Raw genomic sequence first — 24,343 nt, forward strand, 5'->3', positions numbered from 1 at the left:
TTCTCAGGCTGGTCTTGAACTCCTAAGGTCAAGTGGATCTCCCTACTGTGGTTTCTCAGAGTGCTAGGATTACAGGCATAAGCCACTGCACTCAGCCCACATTTGTTGAATGAATGAATCAAGCCAAATACTACTGAAAGCTTCTACTGAGTACTCCCCCCACCACCTCATTTATAGGTTTTCATTTATTCATTTGATGTTTGTGGAAGGCCTGATAGGTCACATATATTGAAGCTACAAAGATAAATAAGGCCTTAACAAAGTTCAATAAGTTTCCTGGCCCCAGCACTCCAAAGGCCTTGACTAGTCTAACATGGAATAAATTGGAGAAGGGCTTCCCAAACTTATTTCATCAGGAAACTCAGCTACCCCTCTCCTGAGGTACACTATTAACACTCTGTGGTACACTAAAGTTCCTTTTGACTTAGTTTGAGAACTTTCTTCTAGTTCAGTTCTCAAAGGCAAGTCAGGAAGTGCTTTTGAGACAAGATGGATTGTGTCTGGTGGGGCCAGCCCTGGAACCTATATCCCACCTTCCTCTTACACCTCATGCCTCCAGAGGGCTTGCTCTCAAGAAGCCCCAGCCAGGCTGGAGCAGTGACTCCCAAGCTCCAGTTGTTAGCTGGCCATTTATCTCCAGAATATAAATTTATCTTTGAATCATCCCATTTGGATTTAAAACCGGTATTGTTTCACATAAATGTGTTAACTTTAAAAACAACACAGGCTACACCTGTGGCTCAGGGAGTGGGGCGCTAGCCCCATATACTGGAGGTGGCAGGTTCAAACCCCACCCCGGCCAAAAACTGCAAAAAAAAAAACAACAACACAGGCTGGGTGCCGTGGCTCATGCCTGTAATCTAGCACTCTGGGGGGCTGAGACAGGTAAATTGCTTGAGTTTAGGAGTTCAAGACCAGCCTGGGCAAAAGCGAGACCCCATCTCTACTAACAATAGAAAAAAAGTTAGCTGGCTGTCGCAAGCACCTGTAGTCCCAGTTACTTAGGAAGCTGAGACATAAGGCCTCAGCCCAAGAGTTTGAGGTTGCTGTGAGCTATGGTGATGCCACAGCACTCAACCCCAGAATGAAAGATTGAGATTGTCTCAAAAAAAACCTTAAAAAAACCCACCATAGGGCGGCGCCTGTGGCTCAGTCGGTAAGGCACCGGCCCCATATGCCGAGGGTGGCGGGCCCAGCCCCGGCTGAACTGCAACCAAAAAATAGCTGGGCATTGTGGTGGGTGCCTGTAGTCCCAGCTACTCGGGAGGCTGAGGCAAGAGAATCGCTTAGGCCCAGGAGTTGGAGGTTGCTGTAAGCTGTGTGATGCCATGGCACTCTACCGAGGGCCATAAAGTGAGACTCTGTCTCTACAAAAAAAAATAAATTAAAAAAACCCACCATAACCACGTTTATTAAATTCTAGCCAGGTGTTGTTGTGGATTAGACACCCATTAAACAAGAGATAAGTAAGTATTAGAGAAGTGTTAGAGATAAAATGCACCCAACAGAGAGACTTCCTTTTCAAAACTAACAGGAGGATTAAGCTGTGTTTGTGTCACTGGAAACTGCAAAGCATACTCCAGAGGCCTAATGTGATATTTTAGGGAATGCTGGGCACACAGACACCAAGGCGTTGGCGTTGATCAGAGCAACTGCACCCTTTGCTACTACCCTCCTGCTCCCCCTACTACTCCCACCCAGCCTTTCCAGCATTCCAGCCTCTCCCTCTAATGATTTCATCCACTCAGCCAATAAATGTCTGCAAATCTAATTAGAAAAATTAAAAGGAGAAAGGTCAGGGCAGCGCCCATAGCTCAGTGGGTAGGGCACCGGCCACATACACCGGGGCAGGCGGGTTCGAACCTGGCCCAGGACAGCTAAACAAAACTGCAACAAAAAAATTGCCGGGTGTTGTGGTGGGTGCCTGTAGTCCAGGCTACTCGGGAGGCTGAGGCAAGATAATCACTTGAGCCCAGGAGTTTGAGGTTGCTATGAGCTGTTATGCCAGAGCACTCTATTGGGGGAGACAAAGTGAGATTCTGTCTCAAAAATTAGGAGAAAAACCCAACATACCCTCAACCCAGCTTCTGCCCCTACTCCTGCCGTTTTCTTTCTAAACAGCAAAATCCTGCTCCATCCAAATCCTCTTGGTGCCCACTCATGATTCAACTTTGCATCTCAGCTCAACTGCCATCATGTCCTTGAAGCCTTCCATTGTCCACAGCTGGGGGGAGGCCCCTTTCCTTGGGGGCACCCACAGGCCCCCAATTGTTTCTGTACTCCAGAAGAGCTAGGCCAAACCAACTTCCCACCTAGAGCACCCAGGGCTGTCTGGTGCCAAAATATTTTGGTGCTCTGACTCTGCCAGAAACCCAGATCCTTCAAGGCTCAGCTCCAGTGCCTCCTCTTTCAGGAAGTCTTCCCTGACTCTTTCTTGGCTAGAGGTAATTAGTCCTGTTGCTTTTATATGACCAAGACACTGGGATTAAATCAGAGGGGCAGCCAACTGTCATTGAAAGTCCTACTGACCCCAGATGTCCAGCTTCCACTGGGCATGAAGCAGGCACACAATGCGGGGAGACACAAACAGTCCACAGTAGAGGCTGTAGGGGACATGGTAGGAGTCAAGGGCAGCCTCCTAGGGAGACAATGCCTGAACTGAGATCTTGAGAAAAGCAGCAGTTATTCCAGCAAGGGGAGGAAAGGAAGAAGGCATGTGTTGAAGAGCCTGTGTCTAGGCCCAGGAAAGAAACAAAATGAAAAGCGCTGGAATTTTAGGCAGCAGGAACAAAGGGCAATTCATCACTCGTAATAATAAGAATAATGATGATGGTAATGATGACTACAGCACTAAACCTAGAGTTTACTATGTGCCCAGTACTGTTCTATGCATTAAACATTTAGCTTTATAATAGCTCTAGTAGGTAATAGTATCATCATCTCCTTTTTAGAGTTAAGGAAAACAAGGCCCAGAGAAGTTAAGAAAATTGTTCAAGGTCCCAAGTGGTAGCAGAGCCAGTGTTTAAACCGAGCTGGTCTGGAGGGAAAGCCCGAACTCTGAGAAGGGAAGAGGCAGAGGAAAGGCTACAGAGAAGGCCCAGGGTAGGGGTGTCATGTCAAGGAGGGCTGAAATGCCAGGTCAAGGGCTGTTATGCTCACATAGCCCAGAGGTAAGAATTATGAGCGGTAGGGATCTAAATCACAGCTATGCCATCTCCATGCTTTGACCTTAGGCAAGTCACTTGCCCTTTGTAGGCTTTCATTTCCTAAACCATAAAATGAGGTGAAGGACAGCATTCATTTCAAAGGTTCCCACAACAGTGAAGGGAGTCAGTACCAGGGAAGGGTTTCAGGTTCATGCCCAATATCCAATGGGACTGTGGGAGTTTGTTGTTGTGAAGCATACAGAGGAACAAATAGGTTCATTCTTACTTCTTATTCATTTATTTATTTTTTTTTTTTTTTTTTGAGACAGCCTCAAGCTGTCACCCTGGATGGAATGTCATAGCATCACAGCTCACGGCAACCTCCAACTCCAGGGCTCAAGCGATTCTCCTGCCTCCGCCTCCCAAGTAGCTGGGACTACAGGTGCCTGCCACAGCACCCGGCTATTTTTTGGTTGCAGCCGTCATTGTTGTTCGGCGGGCCTGGGCTGGATTCAAACCTGCCAGCTCAGGTGTATGTGGCTGGCACCTTAGCTGCTTGAGCTACAGGTGCTGAGCCATTATTCATTTACTTTTTTAAGACAGAGTCTGGTGATAAGGCCCAGGCTGGCCTCAAACTATCCTCCTGCCCCAGCCTCCAGAGTCGCTGAGATTATAGGCACAAAGGCACAAACAGGTTCTTTCTAAACTGAATGACATTAAGGCAGAAGGCAGAAGGAGCCAAGGCATGCTATGGTCCTAGAGAGGGAGGTCTTAACATCCAAGTTCCCTAACCCATTTACTTTCTCCTTGACTCCAGCACCTCCGAATGAGTTATCAGCTGCAAAACTCTAATTTCTAACCCTAAACCTCCCTCTTGCATAAGAACTTAGGGATACAATTGGGCCAGCCCTAACTGTTCCCTACAAGCTCACAGCTTCTGAGGTCCAACCATAGCCAATTTTTCCCTCTCAGAGCTCTCCAATGCCACCATTGTCCTCTAATCTGTCCATCTCTAGGCTTTTACTCCCAACACCACCTGGCCTTGACCCTGTGTTCCAGACCCTTCCTTGCCTCCCTCTCTACTCATGTCCTTGAAAGCCTGAACTCTCTTTCTTATAACTCAGCAATTCCTTATGCCTCCCCAGCCTGTCATCTCTGCCCCTGGTTCTTAAGGGACACTTCACTTCCCACTTCCAAGAGAAGATGGAAGCCACCAGACAGGAAAGCCTGCAACTTCCTGCTCTCATATCTGTAAGATTGTTTCCAGCTCCACCCTCCATCACCTCTTTCCACACTCCATCCTGGTTTCCTCACTTTCGTTCATTCATGCAGCAATTATCTCTTCAGTACCTACTCTACGCCAGGTGCCATCCTAGAAACTAGGGACACAGGAGGAACAAAGAGACCAAGTTCTGCCTTAAGAGTTCATGTCCTTAGCGCCACACAGTCCACCTTTGCCCTCTACCCCACCCCACTGCTCCCAAAGCACAGCCAAAGATACCAAAATCTAACAGCCCCTTGCTGGCTCTTTACCTCCCATGACCACTTATCAATATCCAGTCCCACTCACCATTCATTCTCCCTCAATTTCTCCCCTCTAGGGCACACCTCTATCTTTCATCTCCCCCATTCTCTGGCTTCTCTTTCTCTAACTCACAAGCATTCTGTCCTCTGCTCTCTTCATCAAAGCTGCTACCTAAAGATTCAAAACTCTCAAACTTGTATCTTTCCCTTTAGCTCAGATGCAGCTACTCTCCTACAAGCTCCATGTGACTGGCCCATAAGCCTTTCAGACCACTCATGTCAAATATGAGTGCTTTCCTTTTCCCAGGAACCTGCTCCTCCTCTGCCCTTCTCAAGCTTGGAGGATGGTTCTATTGCCCATCCAGGTTCCTGGGCCAGAAAGTCAGCTGAGTGTCACTGTTGCCTCCATAGTCAATCAGTCACCAAGTCCAAGCCATGTGAATTGTTAAAAAGTTCTCAACTCTGGGTGGTGCCCATATCTCAGTGGGTAGGGCGCTGGTCACATACTGAGGATGGTGGGTTCGAACCCAGCCCAGGCCGGCTAAAGCAACAATGACAATTGCAACAAAAAAATAGCTGGGCCGGCTTGGCACTTATGGCTCAAGCAGCTAAGGCACCAGCCACATACACTGGAGCTGGCAAGTTCAAATCCAGCCTGGGCCTGCCAAACAATGACGGCTGCAACCAAAAAATAGCTGGGCATAGTGGCGGGTGCCTGTAGTCCCAGCTACTTGGGAGGCGGAGGCAGGAGAATCGCTTAAGCCCAGGAGCTGAAGATTGCTTGAGGCTCTGTCTCAAAAAAAAAAAAGAGGGTCAGCGCCTGTGGCTCAAGCGGCTAAGGCGCCAGCCACATACACCTGAGCAGGCAGGTTCGAATCCAGCCCAGGTCCCCCAAACAACAATGATGGCTGCAACCAAAAAAAATAGCCGGGCATTGTGGCGGGCGCCTGTAGTCTCAGCTACTTGGAAGGCAGAGGCAGGAGAATCGCTTGAGCCCAGGAGTTAGAGGTTGCTGTGAGCTGTGACGCGACGGCACTCTACCCAGGGCGACAGCTTGAGGTTCTGTCTCAAAAAAAAAAATAGCTGGGCCTTGTGGCGGGTGCCTGTAGTCCCAGCTACTTGGGAGGCTGAGGCAAGAGAAATCTCTTAAGCCTAAGAGTTTGAGGTTGCTGTGAGCTATGACACGACGGCACTCTATCAAGGGTGATGGGTTGAGTGAGACTCTGTGGCAAGCTCAGGGAATAGGGCACCAGCCACATACATTAGGGCTGGTGGGTTTGAACCCAGCCTAGGCAGGCTAAAATGACAACTGCAACAAAAAAAATGGCCAGGCATTGTGGCGAGTGCCTGTGGTCCCAGCTACGGGAGGCTGAAGCAAGAGAATCAATTGGGCCCAAGAGTTTGAGGTTGCTGTGAGCTGTGACACTCTAGCACTCTAGGGTGCCATAGTGAGACTGTGTCTCTGGGTGGGGGGATGGGGGGAGTTCTCAGTTTGAATCCCTCCCCACTGCCCTGCCTCTGTGGGAAGACCTGGCAGAGCTTCCTGACTAGCCTACTATGTAGCCCCCCACCACAGGCTCCTACTCTGCTCTACCCTTATCCTTTCCATTGAAAGGCACCATTTTATTGAGTGCATAGTAACTTTCGGGCTTTAAGTGCTTTACAAGAACCATTTCATTTAATCCCTGTAAGGTGATTATTCTTTTCTTTTCTTTCTTTTTTTTTTACAGTTTTTGGCCGGGGCTGGGTTTGAACCCACCACCTCTGGCATATGGGACCGGTGCCCTACTCCTTTGAGCCACAGGCGCTACCCCCTTTTCTTTTCTTTTTTTTTTTTCGTTTTGAAGTGATTATTATTATTATTTTTTATAAGGTGATTATTAAAATAAACCCCCATGGTGGCTCACACCTGTAATACTAGCACTCTGGGAAGCCAGGGCAGGTGGATTGCCCTGGGTTCACAGGTTCAAGACCAGCCTGAGCAAGAGATAGATCTCGTCTCTAAAAATAGCCGGGTTGGGTGGTGCCTGTGGCTCAGTGGATAGGGCGCCGGCCCCATATACCAAGGGTGGCAGGTTCGAACCCAGCCCCGGCCAGCTAAAACAGCAATGAGAATTGCAACAAAAAATAGCCAAGTGTTGTGGCGGGCACCTATAGTCCCATCTACTTGGGAGGCTGAGGCAAGAGAATAACTTAAGCCCAGGAGTGGGAGTTTGCTGTGAGCTACGATGCCACAGCACTCTACCAAGGGTGACAAACTCAGACTGTCTGGGAAAAAAAAAAAAGAACCAAAATATAAAACAACCCTGACTACAGGTGGGAAAACTAAGACTTTGAAAGAGACAGCTATCCACCCATGGCCACACAGCCAGAAGTGTGGGAGCCACAGTTGATAAACCTAGGGATGCCTGATTAAAGGGCCCAAGCTGGAAACTCTCGACATTGTCCACTCTAATCACAAGTCTCTCCTTGAGGCAGAAATCCAGTCCTTTTCAGTTCTGGATCCCACACGCCAAGCACAGAACTGGCCTTGAAGGGGCCTCACCAAACATTTCCTCAATTAGTACATGAGGCAGGAGTGGTAACTCCCAGTAACTTCTGTAACTATTTGCTTCTTCTTCTTTTTTTTTTTAACTTTTTTTAAACTATTTGCTTCTATGTTGCAGGTTGACTGGATGCTTGAGAATTCTTCAAGGGCACAGATCTATGCTCTGAGGACTAAAAGTCTGTGCTTTCAGTAAATATTTGTAATCGAGTAAATGATGAATATAATTAAGGTATTGAGTAGTTCATATTTCCCAGGTACCATGCTCAGTCCTTTATGTATATTAGCTCACAAAAATACTACAAAGTAAGAGCTATGATTACCCTGGTTTTATAGATGAAGAAACTGAGGCACAGGAAGTTAAGTATTGGTCCAATGGCACACAGCTCATCCGAAGAAGATTAAGAGTCAATCGCAGGCAATCTGCCTGCAGAGCTGCACTCCGGTGCTCTGGGCTCCCTAATCTCTGCAGAGAACAGAAAGCATGCACTAGCACCCTAGGCCTCATCCCAGAGGAAGTGGACTGGAGTTTGAGTTCATCCACTAACTTACACTGTGACTTCAGGTTCCCCTCATTCCCTCACAGGGTGCTATCACAAGACACAAATCAGCTAACACTTGTGAAGTGCTCAACAGCACATCTGCCTGGTCCATAGCGAGTGTCTAGGAAAGAGCCTGAACTTACCAATTTAATAAAATGCTTCTCGAGCACCTACAGTACTCTCCATCTTGTGCTAAGGACAGGAAGATAATACGCATTATGTGCCCCTACTCTAGCAATTAATGGGAACACAAAAATGGGTAAATGAAGGAAGGCTTATCAACATGCAGGTCTCTGTGCACTCCAGCAGGGGGACAGAGTGCTGTGGGAGTTTGACAGAAATAGGAGGAACTGCAGTTGGGGTGGGATCAGAGAGGAAGATAGGAGGCTGGGGAGGATGAATGACATTTCTGAACAAGGTGGGGTGGGGACGGGGGAAAGGAGGATGGACAGAGGGTGCACATGGTGGTACACATAAGGAAGAAAGCTACGAGCAGAGTCATGAGGTCTAAGGTTGGCTGCCTTTGAGAGGGCTGGGGCTACCCAGCGAACAGCTTTCTCCTCTATCACTGGGACCAATAATCAAACTATCTTCAGAAGTGACACTATGGGCAGCGCCTGTGGCTCAGTCAGTAAGGCGCTGGCCCCATATACCGAGAGTAACGGGTTCAAACCCGGCCCCGGCCAAACTGCAACCAAAAATAGCCGGGCGTTGTGGCGGGTGCCTGTAGTCCCAGCTACTCGGGAGGCTGAGGCAAGAGAATCCCTTAAGCCCAGGAGTTGGAGGTTGCTGTGAGCTGGGTGAGGCCACAGCACTCTACCGAGGGCCATAAAGTGAGACTCTGTCTCCACAAAAAAAAAAAAAAAGTGACACTATGAAAAGTGAGGTGATGCATTACATCACTTAGCACTATGTTTGGCACATACTAAATGCTTGATAAGTAATAGTTATTATTATTAAGAGGACAGATTCTAGAACCAGAGGGTTTACGTTCCTGGTTCTACTAATTCCTCTCCATATGACCATGGGGCTCAGCTTCACAGAGTTGCTAGGAGGGTTTTAAATGAGCTCACAAATGGAAGAAGCTTGTGTGCGTAAATACGGAAGCATCATACTCATAATATGTCCATACTATAGAAATATCACCAACAAAAAACAAGGCCCAAGGAGGCTCAGAGACCTATTGCAGGTTACGTAACAATTGAGAAGATGTTGCCAACAGAACTTAGGCCTGTCCAGGCCACTCACCAGCGGCTCCAAGTCCGGCAGACTCGCATGCAAATACACAGGTCTCGGGGCCCAAGGTGCTGGAAGACACGAAGCCAGGCAGCCCGGGGCAAGGGGTGATCGGATCCGGCAGCCAAAGGCAGCGTGTCAGGCTCAGGGCTTCGAGGTGGGGGCCGCACCACATGCCGCTCCAGCTGTGGAGGCCGGGGTGGTGGGGCAGGGCCCAAGGGCCAGCTGAGCAGGGGCCCCCCACTGCCAGGGCGCACAGCCCGCCGCCCCCCACGGTTCTCCTTCTCGCCAGAGCTGCCCCGGGCTGGCCGTCGCCCATTCCGGGCCTCGCCAGGGGCCTCATCCTCACTCAACGATGTGCCTGATGAGTCGGAGTCAGAATCAGAGTCCGAGGAGGAAGAGGAGGTGTCAGGCACCCGCTCCAACAGCTGGCACATTCGCTTGAAACGCTCAAGCTTCTCCCTCTGTGGTGATGGGGACGGTACCGCTGGGCCCTCAGCAGAGGCCAAAGGTGGCTTTGGTTTCTGCAGGAAGATAGGGTGAGGCTGTTCTAGGGCCTGGGATATACTTTCCCACCCCCCCTACCCATGAGGAGTCACCAGGGGATGAATAGCCCAAGGGATAGTCCTGAGTTCCAGCCCTGGTTTAGCTCCTAAACAATATGAGATTTTCACCAAGTCATTGCCTGTCTCTAGACTTCAACTTCCTATCTGTAACATAAAGATACTAATTCAAAGAACTTAAAGCTTATGAGTTTCAATGGCTTATGAAGTTCTAAAAACAGTTTGGAATGAAGAACAGTTAGAGACGTAGTTTTGAGTACTAGCTTGCTTATCAACTTTCTGTATGAGCTGAGAAGCCCCCGCTTCATCATCTACAACTCAAAGGAAGAGCTAGAATAGACAATTCTGAGAGTCTATTCAACGTAAGAGTAAAAAGGTTGATCATCTAGCCCCAAGTGGAGTACCCCACACCTGCGGACTTGTTCTGTCCTCATAATGCTCTAACGTAGTGGCAACTTGGGCCACACCACTCTTTTTAGAAGTGAGGAAACTGAAACTCAAAGAGACTAAGTGATTTGCCCTAGGTTACAGACTGACAGACAACAAAGGCAGGATTTGAACACAATCAAGGTACACTTTTGTGTTCAGTGTGTCAGTGCGATGTAGTAACTAAATTCTGGCTTTGCTGTGTGACCTTGGAAGTCTTTAAATCCTTCTGGGCCTTATTTCCCTTAAATCTAGGCAAATTTTATAGCTTACAAAGCTCATTTACTCATTAGATTTATACATTACTATGGGATAAGAAGGTAAGGTAGGTAGCATCATCTCCATTTTGTGGATGAGGAAAATGAGGCTCAGAGCAGCTGCCAGGCTGCCAAGACCATACACGTTCAGTGTCAGTGGTTAGGCAAAAATGTGAACTCAGTTCTTTCTCCTTTAAGCGTTGGAAACATGAGGCAATGGGCCAGATGATACCCTGAGGATTCTGGGGAGATCAGGGGCTCCTGTGGAGTGAGCTCAACCCCCTCTTCCACCCAATTCTCCTTAGGGGTCCAGACGCTAATAATGGACAAGTGGGATGGGGCAGGACAAGATGAGCAAAAAGAGACAGATCTTGTCTACAGGGTGGAGCAAGAAAAAGTGGGAAGGGGAGGGAGGAGGTCCCCGGCACACCTCCCAGTTCTCGGGAGGGAGCCCAGGGTGGCAGGACGAGAAAGCCTGGCTTGGATTCAGAACCCTGGGGGGCAGAAGGCCTGGGCCGCCTGGGTCCGATCCTCGGAGGAGGCAGGCATCTCCACCCACCTTCTTCAGGTGCCTCTCTCGGCCTCCTTTCACCTACCAGGGCAAGAAGAAGATACCAGGGAAGGGGGAGACCCCATTAGGCCTTTCTTGCTCACAAAACTACAGTCAATCCCTTCTTCTTGGACTACAAATCCCAGAAGCCCCCATCCCAGGGAGAACTCTGAGCATGCTCACCTTAGCTGAGCATGCTCTCATCTTCTCTTTCTTCTCCCTGAGGCCCTTTCCAGCCCCTCCCCTCGTCCTCTGTAGCAGTTAATTTGAGCATGCTCTCTCCTTCCTTCCTAACCCACCCAGGGCTCCCAAAGCTTCCTGCTCAGGCCAGTTCCCTCTCACCAGTACCTCTTATCCATACTGAGCATGCTCCCTCCTCCTCTCAACCTGGCAATTCTTGAACTACATCTCCCAACAACCCCTGGGGGAACCCAGGGAACACTGTCTCCAAGGACCCTACCCTACACCCTCCCAAAACAGCCAGAACTACAGCTCCCAGAATACCTTGGGATGGCACTAGTGAGCACGCTCCCAGGGCTCACCTTTTTCCTTGGGGTAGGGGGTTCATTCCCTGCCTCCCTCTCCTTTCGTTTGGGGGGCCCAGGCACATCCTCTGGGGCTGGGCCGGCAGGTAGGGGCCCCTTGCGCCTGGGCGGGGGTGGTGGAAGCGTCGGCTCCTCCGTCAGCTTCCATCCACTCCCTAGGCTTGCGCCCTCCTCGCCGTTGTCGGCCCTGCGGCGGCCTGGCCCCTCACCTGAATCCTGGGGAGATGGAAGCGGGAGTGGGGGGGTGGGGGTGAAATGCTGACTGCCTCCTGAATCCCACCACCTACCCAGAGCCAGGCACTAAGCCCAGCCCCTGCCCCTACCTTGCTGGTGCGCCCTTCCTGGGTGCAGCGAGGACACTCCCAGCAGTTGGGGATCTCTGCATTGATGACACCCTCAGCCTTCCCCATCTGTAGGCAAACAGAATAGGGAGTAGATGTAGGGTGCCAGTAAGCCTCTGGGCCATGTGCCCCACCTCCTTGCTCCTTGACAATCTGCTCCACCCTAGACTCTAGGGTACTCAGGGCTTTCACCTTCAGGCAGCCAGGGTGGACGATCTCGTTGCAGATTGTACACTCCATGAGGCTCAAACCAAATTTCTCTTCCTCTCCCTCTACTGTGTCCTCCTTCCCAGCCTCCCCACACAAGAGGCACACAGCTGTGTGTGGGAGCACGGGCTGTTGGGAGAGAGAGGGACATTAGGGACCCCAAAGGCAAGCAAGGAAGGAGAAAGACCCTTCTTCCTCAGGGACTCTGGGCAGCTGCTGGATGAGGTGGTTCAGAACTCATGGGTTAAACTATGTGAAATCCTGAATCTGCTGCTCTTTTTTTGCAGTGTGACCTCAAGCAACTGATTTAACCTTAAACTCTGTTTCTGCATCTGTAAAATGGAGCTCCCAATCCTCCCCTTGCAGGACTCTTGTAAAAATGAGATAAAACATGAGGAACATTTGATACATAGTTATAACTGCTGCAGTTATAGATCCAGGACTATCACGACCCTGAAATTAAAGCCTGCTTGGAGGAAGGAGAGAGATCACAGGCAAATATGACAATATCAGAGAGGGTAGAAGAAGACATGGCAGCAACTTGGGCTGATTCTGGGATTGCTCTGAATCTGCTCACAGTGAACCTGGTTTTGGCAAGACCCCTGGGAACATTAAAGTCAACTGGCTAGTCCTAGGGAAAACAGGAGCAGCCTTCAGACAATGTGATTTTGAGGAGGACGATGGGATGTTGCAGGATCAAGGAAGGTGCAGATAGGGGAAGAAGGAAAAGCAAAGTGAAGAAGGGGGTTTGGGTGAAAGAGAAAAGGGGCTGAAGAATGAAGAGACAGACCAGGAAAGAACAGTTGGAGGAAGAGAGGGAGGTGGTGGTATGGGGAGGGGGGTGCAGGATGCAGCTGGCTCCTCATGGCTGCTGGGGAGAGCTGCTCTCTGGAGCTCAGGGACACTCAAAGGATGAGGAAGGCAGAGCGGAAACCCATGTTTCCCTGATACCTACTGTGTGCTGGGCCTTGTGGTAGGCACATTCACATTCAGACTATTGTTTAATCTCTACAGCTCAACAAAAGAAACATTTTACAGAGAAGGTACCTGACATTCAAAGTGATTTGCTCAAGGTCACACAAAGGGTGAGCCTGGCCTCAAATCCAAGATCACCCTGAGTGAGGAAGAAGCCAGAGAAGGGCAAGACCTGTTCACAGGGAGCTAGCTCTGGGGATGGGTGCCTTGTGCACAGATGCCTCTGGGGAGTGATATAGCAGAGGGTTTGTGCCCAAGAGCTGGGGAAAAAGCATGAAGGCAGGGACTAAGTCAGATTATTCTATGCACTTGAACACTGCCCCCAGTATGGCGCTGAGGACAAAAATCAACGTTTAAACAAACCAGTGAATGAAAGAAGGAAATTAATGAGCGAACAAACAGCAACTCTACAGAACATTCTGGGAAGCAGGTGCCAGCCATCCCAGAAAGGTATGGGGCCAGCTGGGGAAGATTGGGCAGAGAACTCACGGCAGTGCACTGCCGGAGCAGGCACGACTGCTTCATGCGCCCGGGCCCTCCAAACTTCTTCATGTCTCGGCAGAAGTGGCAGTCCCCGCACTCAGTTCGCACACAGGCCCGGCAGCGGCGGCAGCGGGTTCGGCGTCGGCGCGCTCCGGCCCCCGGCCCTCGGCTGCTCGACGACATTGGGGGCGTCAGCAACGCCGAGGGCTGTGGGTAGATGGTGGTGAGGTCAGATGAGCCGGCTGGGGGCCTGGCAGGAAGGCTTCTGGCAGCTCTCCACTCCTTTAGGTAAGCAGAGCTTGCTCTCCTCTTCAGGGGGGACAATGAGTTCACCCCCTCCTGTGTGTCTAAGGGAGCCCACTCCCTCTATTCCAGGCCACTCTCTCCCTGCAGCAGCTCAACTGGCTCTTCTGAAAGCCGAAAGAACTGCCTTCCTGATCTCACTTCTCCTCTAACACTTTTTCAATGTCCCTTCCCTAGACCAGGGAGGAGGAGGGACACTCAGGTCCTCTCTTCTGACAAGCCCACACCAAAGATCCTTGGGAAAGCCAGGCGCTCCTTATCTGTGATGATACCTCACAGAGGTCCCACTCTTCCCCTGTTTATCCAACTGTAGACTACCCCACACTGTTCCCAACCTAAAACTCTCCTGATTTCCCTTCAAGATACCCACAGATCCATGGGTGGAAGCTCCAGACTTTTCTTTTTCCCTCCCTCTCTCTTCTTATACGCAATGATCACATAATCTCTCTTGCCCCCAAATGTAGATATTGTCACCAGATCCAATGGTATCTTTGTCCCCCAATCCTTAATGATCCACTGTGCCACCAGACTTCCTGGGGCTCTGACACACCCCTGAGATGCTTCTTCAGAGTCCTTTCTCAGGCCAAGATCTCAACTCCTCTGCTCTCCACAGAGCTCCCTCTGTTCAAGACATCCTCCTCTCAGATCCCTCAGGTCAACTTGGGCAATCTCCCAGATTCCCCAGGATTCTAGAATCCAGCCTAACATCTCCACAGAACTCAAGAGATTCCCTCAGCTTCCCAGGCTGCCTTCCAACCCTAATTGTCTAGAACCCCTTGTGCTCCCTTTCCCTTGGAAACCAGATCCTCCAAGATCCCATATGGACACAGAAGGCCCAGAGGATCTCTTCCTAGTCAGTCTTCCCCAGCTTCCCCCTTTTCAGGGACTTCCAGACCCATCATAGGGGTAAGGAGCCCTCCAGCGCTGCAGGGGAGGGTCCTGGAGGGCAGCCACTGCAGGCAGGGAAGAGGGGGTCTGCAAGGGGAAGCAGGGTCTAGCAAGGAAGGCCAGTTCCCCAGGGTTGAGAGGTAATGAGAAGGTAGGCTGGAGGTTGAGGAGTTTGGAGCAAACAGAGGGCGAGGCTGGGGGGTGGGGAAGGTGGAGCGAGGCCGGGCTGAGGATGAATGGGAGTGGGAGCTGCCCAGGTCTGGGAGTGAGGAGGAGCCGCACGAACCCACCTCACACGTGTCCCGGGAGCCATCTCTCCCTTCTCGGCAGCTCCCGGCGGGTCGGCGGCCATCGGCGGCGGGGGGGCCGGGCGGCGCGGGGCGCTGAACGCTCAGAACGCCGGGGTCCACGGCCCCTCGAGGGCGCTCGGCCCCTCCCTCCGGCGGAGGCCGGGACGGCGGCAAGTGGAGATGGGGGGCGCCGGGGGCGAGGCCCTCCCACGGGATGCGGCGCGGCCCTTCCAGGGGGAGGTCCTGCTCTGGGGGGCTCAGTCCCTCAGCCCCCCCAGGCCAACGGGGGCTCCTTGGGCGCAGGGTGCTCAGCTTCTGTCCGAGCCCCACTCAGTCCCGGGTCTCAGTACCAGTTCCCCTCCCCCCACCCCGCCCCGCCTCTCCCCAGCGCCCCCGGCCCTTTAACTGGCCCCTTCTCGGCCCCCACTGCCCAGGGGTCCAGGACTAGGCCTGGGCCCCCCACCGTTTCCGGGGTTCAAGCCCCGCCCACCGCCGTTCCCGGGGAGGGGGGGGTCGTTGTAACCTGCCCCCCTCCCCTGGGCCAGCCCCTGGACTGCGGCCCCCTGCCTTACGGCTACGGAGCAAGCAGACTGGGTTGAAGGAAGCAGCACCGGCCCCGCCCCCCCAGCCGGCGCGCACCCCCGCCCTCTCCCCCTCCCCCCAGCGCGCGACCCTCGGGAGATAGGGATTTAAGTAAAATGTGAATAAATCCCCCTCCTCAAACGGAAGGGTGGAAGGAAAAGAGGGAGGGGGACAGGGAAGGGGGAAGGGGGCAGTTGGGGTGTCTCAGCCCCCCTGGTCCCCCGGCCCCGCGCTGCTTCGGCCCGGGGCCCCGGCTGCCTCTCTCATCCCTCCTCAGCTCCTTCCTCCTTCCTCCTCTCTACCCCCTCCCCTCCCTCCTCCTTCCCTCCTCCTCCTCCTCACTCCCTCCTTCTCTTGGAAAAACCCCGCCCCCTGCCCCTCCTTCCTTCACCACCTCTACTTTCCAGGACGGCGCGCGCGGGGCACGACGGGAGTTGTAGTCCTGCGGACACTGACGCCACGGCAGGAACAATAGGATGCTGGGGCCAGCGGGGACTACGAACAAGATGGCGGAGAGCGTGCCAAGCCGGGAGACGAGGATGCCGGGAGTTATAGTCCAGTTGCCCGGAGGCTCCCAGTTGCAGAACATAGAGAAGGAGCGGGAACGATGACTACAAACAAGATGGCCTTCTCCCCCGACCCGACCTCTTTCCCAGCCGCTCGTACGCGCTCCTGTCCACAACCCTCCGCGTGTGTGGTACCTGACGGGAGTCGCAGTCCATCTGCTGCCTTCCCGCTGCCATTTCTACTCATCAGGAACAATGGAAAGGTGAAACGGAATGAGGACTACAAGCAACATGGCGGAAGAGAGCCACACACCTGACTAGTAATAGATCTTACGAGGTGCGATGGGAATAGTAGTTTTTTAGCCTTCTAGTGTTCCTTAGGAATGGTCGAATCATGAGGATAGGAGACTACCATAAAGATGGCAGGCTACCTAGCCTCTCCCGGTCTCTTCATTCTATCACCTTGGGTACCTCACCCGCCTGTAATATCGAAATGGGCCCCCCCCACCTTCGTGCACAAGGCCTGACGGGAGTTGCAGTCCTCCCATTTCTCTTCTGTTATCTTCAGTCTAGACAATGGAAGGGAGCAGGGCGGGGGATACCGGCAAACATGGCGGCCAAAGGGCTGGAGGTGGCTATGTGGGACTTGTAGTCCAGGAGCGAAGGCTATTCCCTGAGGAAATGAAGTAAAGAACTACAATAAGGATGGCTGCCTAGGCACTCGACCTCTGTGCTAGTGCCTGCTGGGGAACGTAGTCTCTACCTGAGTTCTACAGAGAAAGAACGTTGACTGTAGAAATGTGAATCACTACCGACACGCCAAATTGCTGGCCAAGGGAAACGGAAAGTCTTTCCTTCTCTCCCCACCACCCCCTTCTGAACAGTCTGCCGGGAAATGTAGTCCCAAGTTTTCCCTCGCTAGCGGAGAGGAAAAATTCATGTCACCAGTGGAGATCAGTGCAGGTGAGGGAGAAAGACATCCGGACGGTCCAGGAATACAGAATGCCCAACTCTTGTGCGGCGAGGACTTCCCATTTCAAGGAAAGCAACAGTAATCACTGTTGTCGCGACAAGGGAGGCGTGGTTTTCGCCGACAGTATACTCAGGCTGTTGTCCCTTGGAAAGCGTGGGCTCCTCACATTTGATGCTTGTTCCCCCAAAGCTCCAGGAATCAGTATCTTACAAGTCCTAAGGGCTCCAGGGAAAAGGCTCTGGAGTCATACAAAACCCCCGCCTGCCCCACGAAATCACGAAACCTTGGTTTTCTCATCTTAAAAATGGGGGTAACGGGGATTATAATACCCACCTCGAAGCAGTTAGGTGTGTTAAGACAATGTAATTTGTCACGAAAATGCCCGCCTTTGACATGGGACACGTGTTGGCAGTTCCTTTTTCAAGGTCTCTTTCAATCCAGCCGTTCTGGATGCCCAAGAATCCATCATGCCGGACGTTTTTAGCTCCTGTGAGAAGAAACTGACCGGCAGGCTACCCCACATCTCGGCATCTCTCGAGCTGCCCTCCGCCCCTTCTCATCTGGGTCCCCCAGCGTCCACTACTGAGCACTACTCCCAGGGGGCGCTCATCAGCCGTTTTACCGAGATCCTACAAGCTGGCCAAATTCCTCAACCTGAAGTTTCAGGAGCCGCCTGCTGCCCAGCCCATTCCCTGCCTGATTTCCTGTCAGCCTTGGAGGCCTCTGTCTGGACACTGCATCTGCCTACGCAAATGAGACTGCCTCTCACCTCTGTGCTATATTACCTGCTTTCTTGATTTTCCTCCTTTGCCTGAACAACTGCCTACTTCTGACCCTAGGCAGCCTCCTCTGCTTCCCTTTCTTTTCTGTGTTTGGGGGCCCTGCAGGAAGAACTGGTGGGGGTGGTTTTTCTGTCAGGGAAGTTAACACTTGCCAGTGTGGTGGGAAGTCCCAGGGTTGCAGGGCCTGACCTCAGGCTGAAGGTAGCTCACACGTTGTCCTAAAACCTTGACTCTTAGAAGATTGTGAGTCTTGGCTTAACGCCCGTACCTCAGTGAGTAGCAAAGCTGCGCTGGTTCAAGCCCAGCCCTGCCTTGCTAAACAACAGTGACAACTGCAACCAAAAAATGGCTGGGCGTTGTGGCAGGTGCCTGTAATCCCAGCTACTCTAAAAGGCTGAGGCAAGAGAATCACTTAAGCTCAAGAGTTTGAGGTTGCTGTGAGCTGTGATGCTACAGCACCCTACCGAGGGCGACATACTAAAACTCTGTCTCAAAAGAAAAAAGAAGATTGTATGTCTCTTCCTTGTCCTTACTGCTTTCACTTGGGCTTGAATGCATGTTGCTTCAGGGCTTTCTCAAACTCTTACCTCTATTCCATCTGTCTAATATCCCTTTACCAACCTTCCATCTCACATCTCTTTCGTGCTTCACGCCTGTAATCCTAACACTGTGGGAGGTCGAGGCAGGTGGATTGCCTGACCTCAAGCGTTCAAGGCAACCTGAGCAAGAGCAAGAACCTGTCTGTAAAAATAGCTGGGCATAGGGCGGCGCCTGTGGCTCAGTCAGTAAGGCGCCGGCCCCATATACTGAGGGTGGCGGGTTCAAACCCGGCCCCGGCCAAACTGCAACCAAAAAATAGCCGGGCATTGTGGCGGACGCCTGTAGTCCCAGCTACTTGGGAGGCTGAGGCAGGAGAATCGCTTAAGCCCAGGAGTTGGAGGTTGCTGTGAGCTGTGTGAGGCCGCAGCACTCTACCGAGGGCCATAAAGTGAGACTCTGTCTCTACAAAAAAAAAAAAATAGTGGGCATTGCTGCAGACACCTAGAGTCCCAGCTACTCAGGAGGCTCAGGCTAGGAGATCGCCTGAGCCCAAGAGTTTGAGGTTGTGGTGAGCTATGACACCACAGCACTCTACCAATGGTGACAAAGTAAGACTGTGTCTCAAAAAACAAAACAAAATTCAATAAAAACTCCCAAACAACTATAATCCAGCCATATTGACATTAAAATACAAAGACAACAGTCAGATCTCTTTAAACATTAGTGAATTCAGAGAATGTGGCACCTATAAGCAAGTTTGCATTTGTGAAAAGATATTTTTCTTTTTTATTGCTGCACTTTGTTTAGGGACCTTTGGGGCCTAGCGTGGTGACTCACACCTGTAATCCCAGGACTCTAATTTAGGAAGTCGAGGTGGATGGATCCCTTGAGCTCAGGAGTTGGAGACCAGCCTGAGCAAAAGTGAAACCTCTGTCTCTACTAAAAAAAAAAAATAGAAAAAAGTTAGCCAGGTGTGGTAACACCTTTAGTCCAGCTACTTGGGAGGATGAGGCAGGAGGATGGCTTGAGGGCAACAGTGAGACTTAAAAAAAAAATCTTTGGGAGGATGGCTTAAGACCACTCAGTGATAGTTGTTTTCCTATGTGAGGGCGTGGGCCATAGGGCTGCAGATCAGTTTCAGAAACAGGTCCTACCATTCAGTCTTCTGAGGGAAGCTGCTGAAAACAAAAGGAGGACACCTGCCTACTGCCTGGGAATGAGAACACTGAATTCTGGGAGAGTGTGGAGTAGGGCATGTGTGTGGCCTATTCATCCTGAGGTTCCTTTTTAGCAATAGCTGCCCTTTCTTCTCAGTGGACCTCTGTAGAAGTCAGCCAGGGTAGGCTGAGATATGCCGGAATAACAATACTCAAATTTTGGTAGTTTATAAAAACAAAGGTTTGGGCGGCGCCTGTGGCTCAGTCGGTAGGGCGCTGGCCCCATATACCGAGGGTGACGGGTTCAAACCCTGCCCCAGCCAAACTGCAACCAAAAAATAGCCGGGCGTTGTGGCGGGTGCCTGTAGTCCCAGCTGCTCGGGAGGCTGAGGCAGGAGAATCGCTTAAGCCCAGGAGTTGGAGGTTGCTGTGAGCTGTGTGAGGCCACAGCACACTCTACCGAGGGCCATAAAGTGAGACTCTGTCTCTACAAAAAAAATAAAAATAAAAATAAAAACAAAGGTTTGTTTCTTGTTCATGCTGCATGCACACCGTTGGTCAGTGGGGGAGGCCTGATCCTTGTAGTTGCTCAAGGAATCAGGCTGAGAGGAGAGGATCCATCTTTTTTTTTGAGACAGAGTCTCACTTTGTTGCCATCAGTAGAGGGCTGTGGCGTCACAGCTCACAGCAACCTCCAGCTCTTGGGTTTAGGCAATTCTCTTGCCTCAGCCTCCTGAGAAGCTGGGACTACAGGTGCCCGCCACAACGCCTGGCAATTTTTTGTTGCAGTTTGGCCGGTGCTGGGTTCGAACCCTCCACCCTTGGTATATGGGGCCGGTACCCTACTCACTGAGCCACAGGCGCCGCCCAAGAGGATCTATCTTTATACTACAAGCTTCCAAGTTCACCATCTTAGGGGGGGGGAGGAGGCCTTGGTGAAACATATACTGGACTTCATAGCCTCTGGCCAGATGTGACACATGATACTTCTGTTTACATTTTATTGATAAATCAGATAGTAGGTAGCAGGCAGGTATTCTTTTGTTTTCAGCACCTGCCCTCAGAAGACTGAAATGGCAGGACCTATTTCTGAAACTGATCTGCAGCCCTATAGCCCAGGCCCTCACATAGGAAGACACCTATCACCAAGTGGTCTAAAGCCATCCTCTGAAAAGCTCTCTATAACAACATCCTTTCAAAGGAGTTATAGAAGGGCACACTTGCCACATACCTGGAAGTTGCCTAGCTGAACTCAGACTGCTGGGCTCAAGTGATCCACTCACCTTGGAGAATAGCTGGAACATGAGCCATTCTCAGCTATAGAATCTCATTTACACTGAACTATGGTAAACAAGTGAACAGAGAATGCCTCTGCTAGTTGGTGGTTCAGCCCTGTGATCAGTAATCACCAAAAAGCAAAGCTCCCAAAAAGCTTCATGGATCTGGTTAGTGAAAATTTCAAAAGTAAAATGCCCAGTAATGGTTTTAGGTGGCCAAGGAACACTTCAATAGAGCTCATTGGCCAGTATTCCTGAAGGATCAAATGTTATCAGTAGCTAGTTTTCCAATGGCAATCCAAACTGCCAATAGAAACTTCTCCCTGATTCTCTACACATTATCTCTACATAATATCACATTTCTGTTTACATTTCTGCCCTTCTGTTTGAGAGCCACGATCTATGCTCTAAGTGGGTACCTGCAGCAAAGGCTGTGGGCATTGTACAAGTTTCCCTCTTAAGATGGTACATTTGTATTCTATTTTTATCACAACTAAAAATAAGAACAAATATATATATACACACATATATCACATATATATTTGAGACAGAATCTCATTCTGTTGCCCCAGGCTAGAGTTTCTCCTTGGCCAGGAGAGGTGGTTCACACTTGTAATCCTAGCATTCTGGGAGGCAAAAGCAGGTGGATTGCTTGAGTTCAGGAGTTTGAAACCATCCTGAGCAAGAGTGAGACACCATTTCTACTAAAAATAGAAAAACTACCTGGGCCTAGTAACTGACACCTGCAGTCCCAATTACCTGGGATGCTGAGGCAGGAGGATTGCTTGAGCCCAAGAGTTTGAAATTGCTGTGAGCTATGACGGCACCACTGCACTCTAACCAGGGCAAGTCTAGATAATATTATTATCTATCCTTCAAAATAATAATAATAATAAATTGAAAGAGGGTGTGACTAATGTGGAGGGGAGTCAACTAGGAGTTTCTAACTCTGAATTATGTGATTAATAAATAATGATGTGTCTATTCTCCATAGTTTAAAAAAATTGGGGGGGGAGACAGGGTCTCACTCTGTCTCAAATATTTAAATTAAATATTACCAGGGGTTGGAGAGAGGGGGGAATTCATATTTTTGATTATACAGGGTTAGAGTGGCACCTCAGTGGGTAGGGTGTCAAGCAGTGGCTAGTTTGAACCTGGCACTGGCCAAACTATAACAAAAAAATAGCTGGGTGTTGTGGCGGGCACCTGTGGTCCCAGCTACTTGGGAGGCTGAGGCAAGGAAATTGCCTAAGCCCAAGAGTTGGAGGTTGCTGTGAGCTATATGACACCATAGCACTCTACTATGGCGATAAAGTGAAACTCTGTCTCTGCAAAAAAAAAAGGAACCTCCGGCTTTAGGGGTGGCTCCTGTGGCTCAGTGAGTAGGGCACCAACCCCATATACTGAGGGTGGTGTGTTCCAACCAGGCCCCGGCCAAACTACAACAAAAACAACAACAACGACGACAAAAAATAATCGGGCATTGTGTCGGGTGCCTGTACTCACAGCCACTGGGGGAGCTGAGGCAAGAAAATCGCCTAAGCCCAGGATTTGGAGGTTGCTGTGAGCTGTGACGCCACTGCACTCTACCGAGGGCAATAAATAAATAAATAAGTTTTGGGCAGCGCCTGTGGCTTAAAGGAGTAGGGTGCCAGCCTCATATACTGGAGATGGTGGTTTCAAAACCAGCCCCAGCCAAAAAATAAAAATAAAAAAAGAATATACAGGGCGGCGCCTGTGGCTCAGTGAGTAGGGCGCCGGCCCCATATACCGAGGGTGGCGGGTTCAAACCCGGCCCCGGCTAAACTGCAATCAAAAAAAAAAATAGCCGGGCGTTGTGGCGGGCGCCTGTAGTCCCAGCTACTCGGGAGGCTGAGGCAGGAGAATCGCTTAAGCCCAGGAGTTGGAGGTTGCTGTGAGCTGTGTGAGGCCATGGCACTCTACCGAGGGCAATAAAGTGAAACTCTGTCTCTGCAAAAAAAAAAAAAAAAAGAATATACAGATTTTTGGGGGTGTTTTGTAGCTCAGACTATAGACGTCCACCACAATGCCCTGCTATTTTTAGAGACGGGGTCTCACACTTGCTGGAACTCCTGAACTCAAGCAATCTACCCTTCTCAGCTTCCCAGAGTGTTAGGATTACAGGTGTTAGCCACCATACCTGGCCTGAATATAGAGTTTTAGTTTAGGAAGATAAAACATTTCTGGAGATAGTAATGATGGTTGTACAATAATGTGAATGTCCCAATACCCCTGAATCATAGGCTAATAGGACATTTTATTTTATGTGTATTACCACAGTAAACAACAATAAACACATTATATTAAGGCATGGAGAAAGAATGAACTTTCAACAGGTTATAAATTTTAGTGTGACTATAGAAGGTACAGGCTTAAAGGACTAATTTATGCAATAAATTCAGAACTTTACCTAGAATTTTTTTTTTTGAGACAGTCTCATTATGTTGCCCTCAGTAGAGTGCTATAGCCACAGGCGCCACCCCTGTTCATGTTTTTGTAAGAATAGAATACATCGATGAAATCATGGCTAAGAAACAAAAGACTGGTATGGAATGATTTTGAGCAACATTGTTAAGTGAAAAAAGCAGGATACAGAACAGGTATTTAAAAAGGCAAAAACTGGGCGACGCCTGTGGCTCAGTGAGTAGGGCGCCGGCCCCATATGCCGAGGGTGGTGGGTTCAAACCCAGCCCCGGCCAAACTGCAACAAAAAAATAGCCGGGCGTTGTGGCGGGCGCCTGTAGTCCCAGCTGCTCGGGAGGCTGAGGCAAGAGAATCGCGTAAGCCCAAGAGTTAGAGGTTGCTGTGAGCCGTGTGCCACGCACTCTACCTGAGGGCGGTACAGTGAGACTCTGTCTCTACAAAAAAAATAAATAAATAAATAAAATAAAAAAAAAGGCAAAAACTGGCAGGTGTGGTGGTTCACGCATGTATCCCAGCAATCTGGGAGGCCGAGGCGGGTGGATTGCTTGAGCTCACAAGTTTGAGAGCAGTCTCAGCTAGAGCAAAACCCTGCTTCTAAAAATAGCAGGGCATTTTGGCCGCGCCTGTAGTCCCAGCTACTCAGGAGGCTCGGAGTCTGAAGAATCACTTGAGCCCTGGAGTCTGAGGTTACAGTGAGATATGACGGCACAGCATTCTACTGGGAGCAACAAAGTAAGACTGTCTCAAAAAAAAAAAGCAAAAACCAAACATACATACTTATACATATAAAATGTCCCTGAAAGTATATGAAGAGTAGCCATAGTTGCCTCCAGGAAGAGGAATTCAGTGGTTGGGAAACTAAGGTAGTAGAAAACTTTCACTGAATAGAGGCCTTTCTGCCCTTTTGAATCTTTATTTATTTATTTTTTTACATCACAACATTGTTTATTATGCAAATTTTTTACAACACAAACAAAAAATACAGGCTTGGTGCCTGTGGCTCAAACGGCTAGGGTACCAGCCACATACAGCTGAGCTGGCGGGTTTGAATCCAGTCAAGGCCCACCAAACAACAACGACAGTCACAACCAAAAAAAAAAAAAAAAAAACAGCTGGGCATTGTGGCAGGCGCCTGTAGTCCCAGCTACTTGGGAGGCGGAGGCAGGAGAATCCCTTGAGCCCAGGAGTTTGAGGTTGCTGTGAGCTGTGATGCTACAGCACTCTACCCAGGGTGACAGCTTGAGGCTCTGTCTCAAAAAA

At 50.4% G+C, this 24,343-nt stretch overlaps 1 protein-coding gene across 3 annotated transcripts in view; it reads right to left on the reverse strand.

The window, feature by feature from the left end:
- The window catches only part of FBXL19 (F-box and leucine rich repeat protein 19), a 28,323-nt gene extending 13,179 nt beyond the window's left edge, over window positions 1-15,144 (reverse strand). Inside the window, exons 1-7 of one of the 3 annotated variants that reach the window (XR_008373217.1) lie at window positions 14,822-14,954; window positions 13,347-13,547; window positions 11,868-12,011; window positions 11,658-11,744; window positions 11,332-11,550; window positions 10,670-10,831; window positions 9,006-9,517 (exon numbers count right to left, since the gene is read on the reverse strand). Coding sequence is in view for 2 of the 3 variants with exons in the window: in XM_053555042.1 (XP_053411017.1) it covers window positions 9,006-9,517; window positions 10,670-10,831; window positions 11,332-11,550; window positions 11,658-11,744; window positions 11,868-12,011; window positions 13,347-13,523 (1,301 nt within the window). In the remaining variant the exon portion in view is untranslated. Of the gene's footprint in view, window positions 1-9,005; window positions 9,518-10,669; window positions 10,832-11,331; window positions 11,551-11,657; window positions 11,745-11,867; window positions 12,012-13,346; window positions 13,548-14,821 lie in introns of all 3 variants that reach the window. The other 2 variants (XM_053555043.1, XM_053555042.1) reach the window with 2 other exon arrangements.
- Between the last annotated feature and the right edge of the window lie 9,199 nt (window positions 15,145-24,343).

The sequence above is a fragment of the Nycticebus coucang genome, chromosome 12, assembly GCF_027406575.1.
Source record: "Nycticebus coucang isolate mNycCou1 chromosome 12, mNycCou1.pri, whole genome shotgun sequence".
NCBI classification, from domain to species: Eukaryota; Metazoa; Chordata; class Mammalia; order Primates; family Lorisidae; genus Nycticebus; species Nycticebus coucang.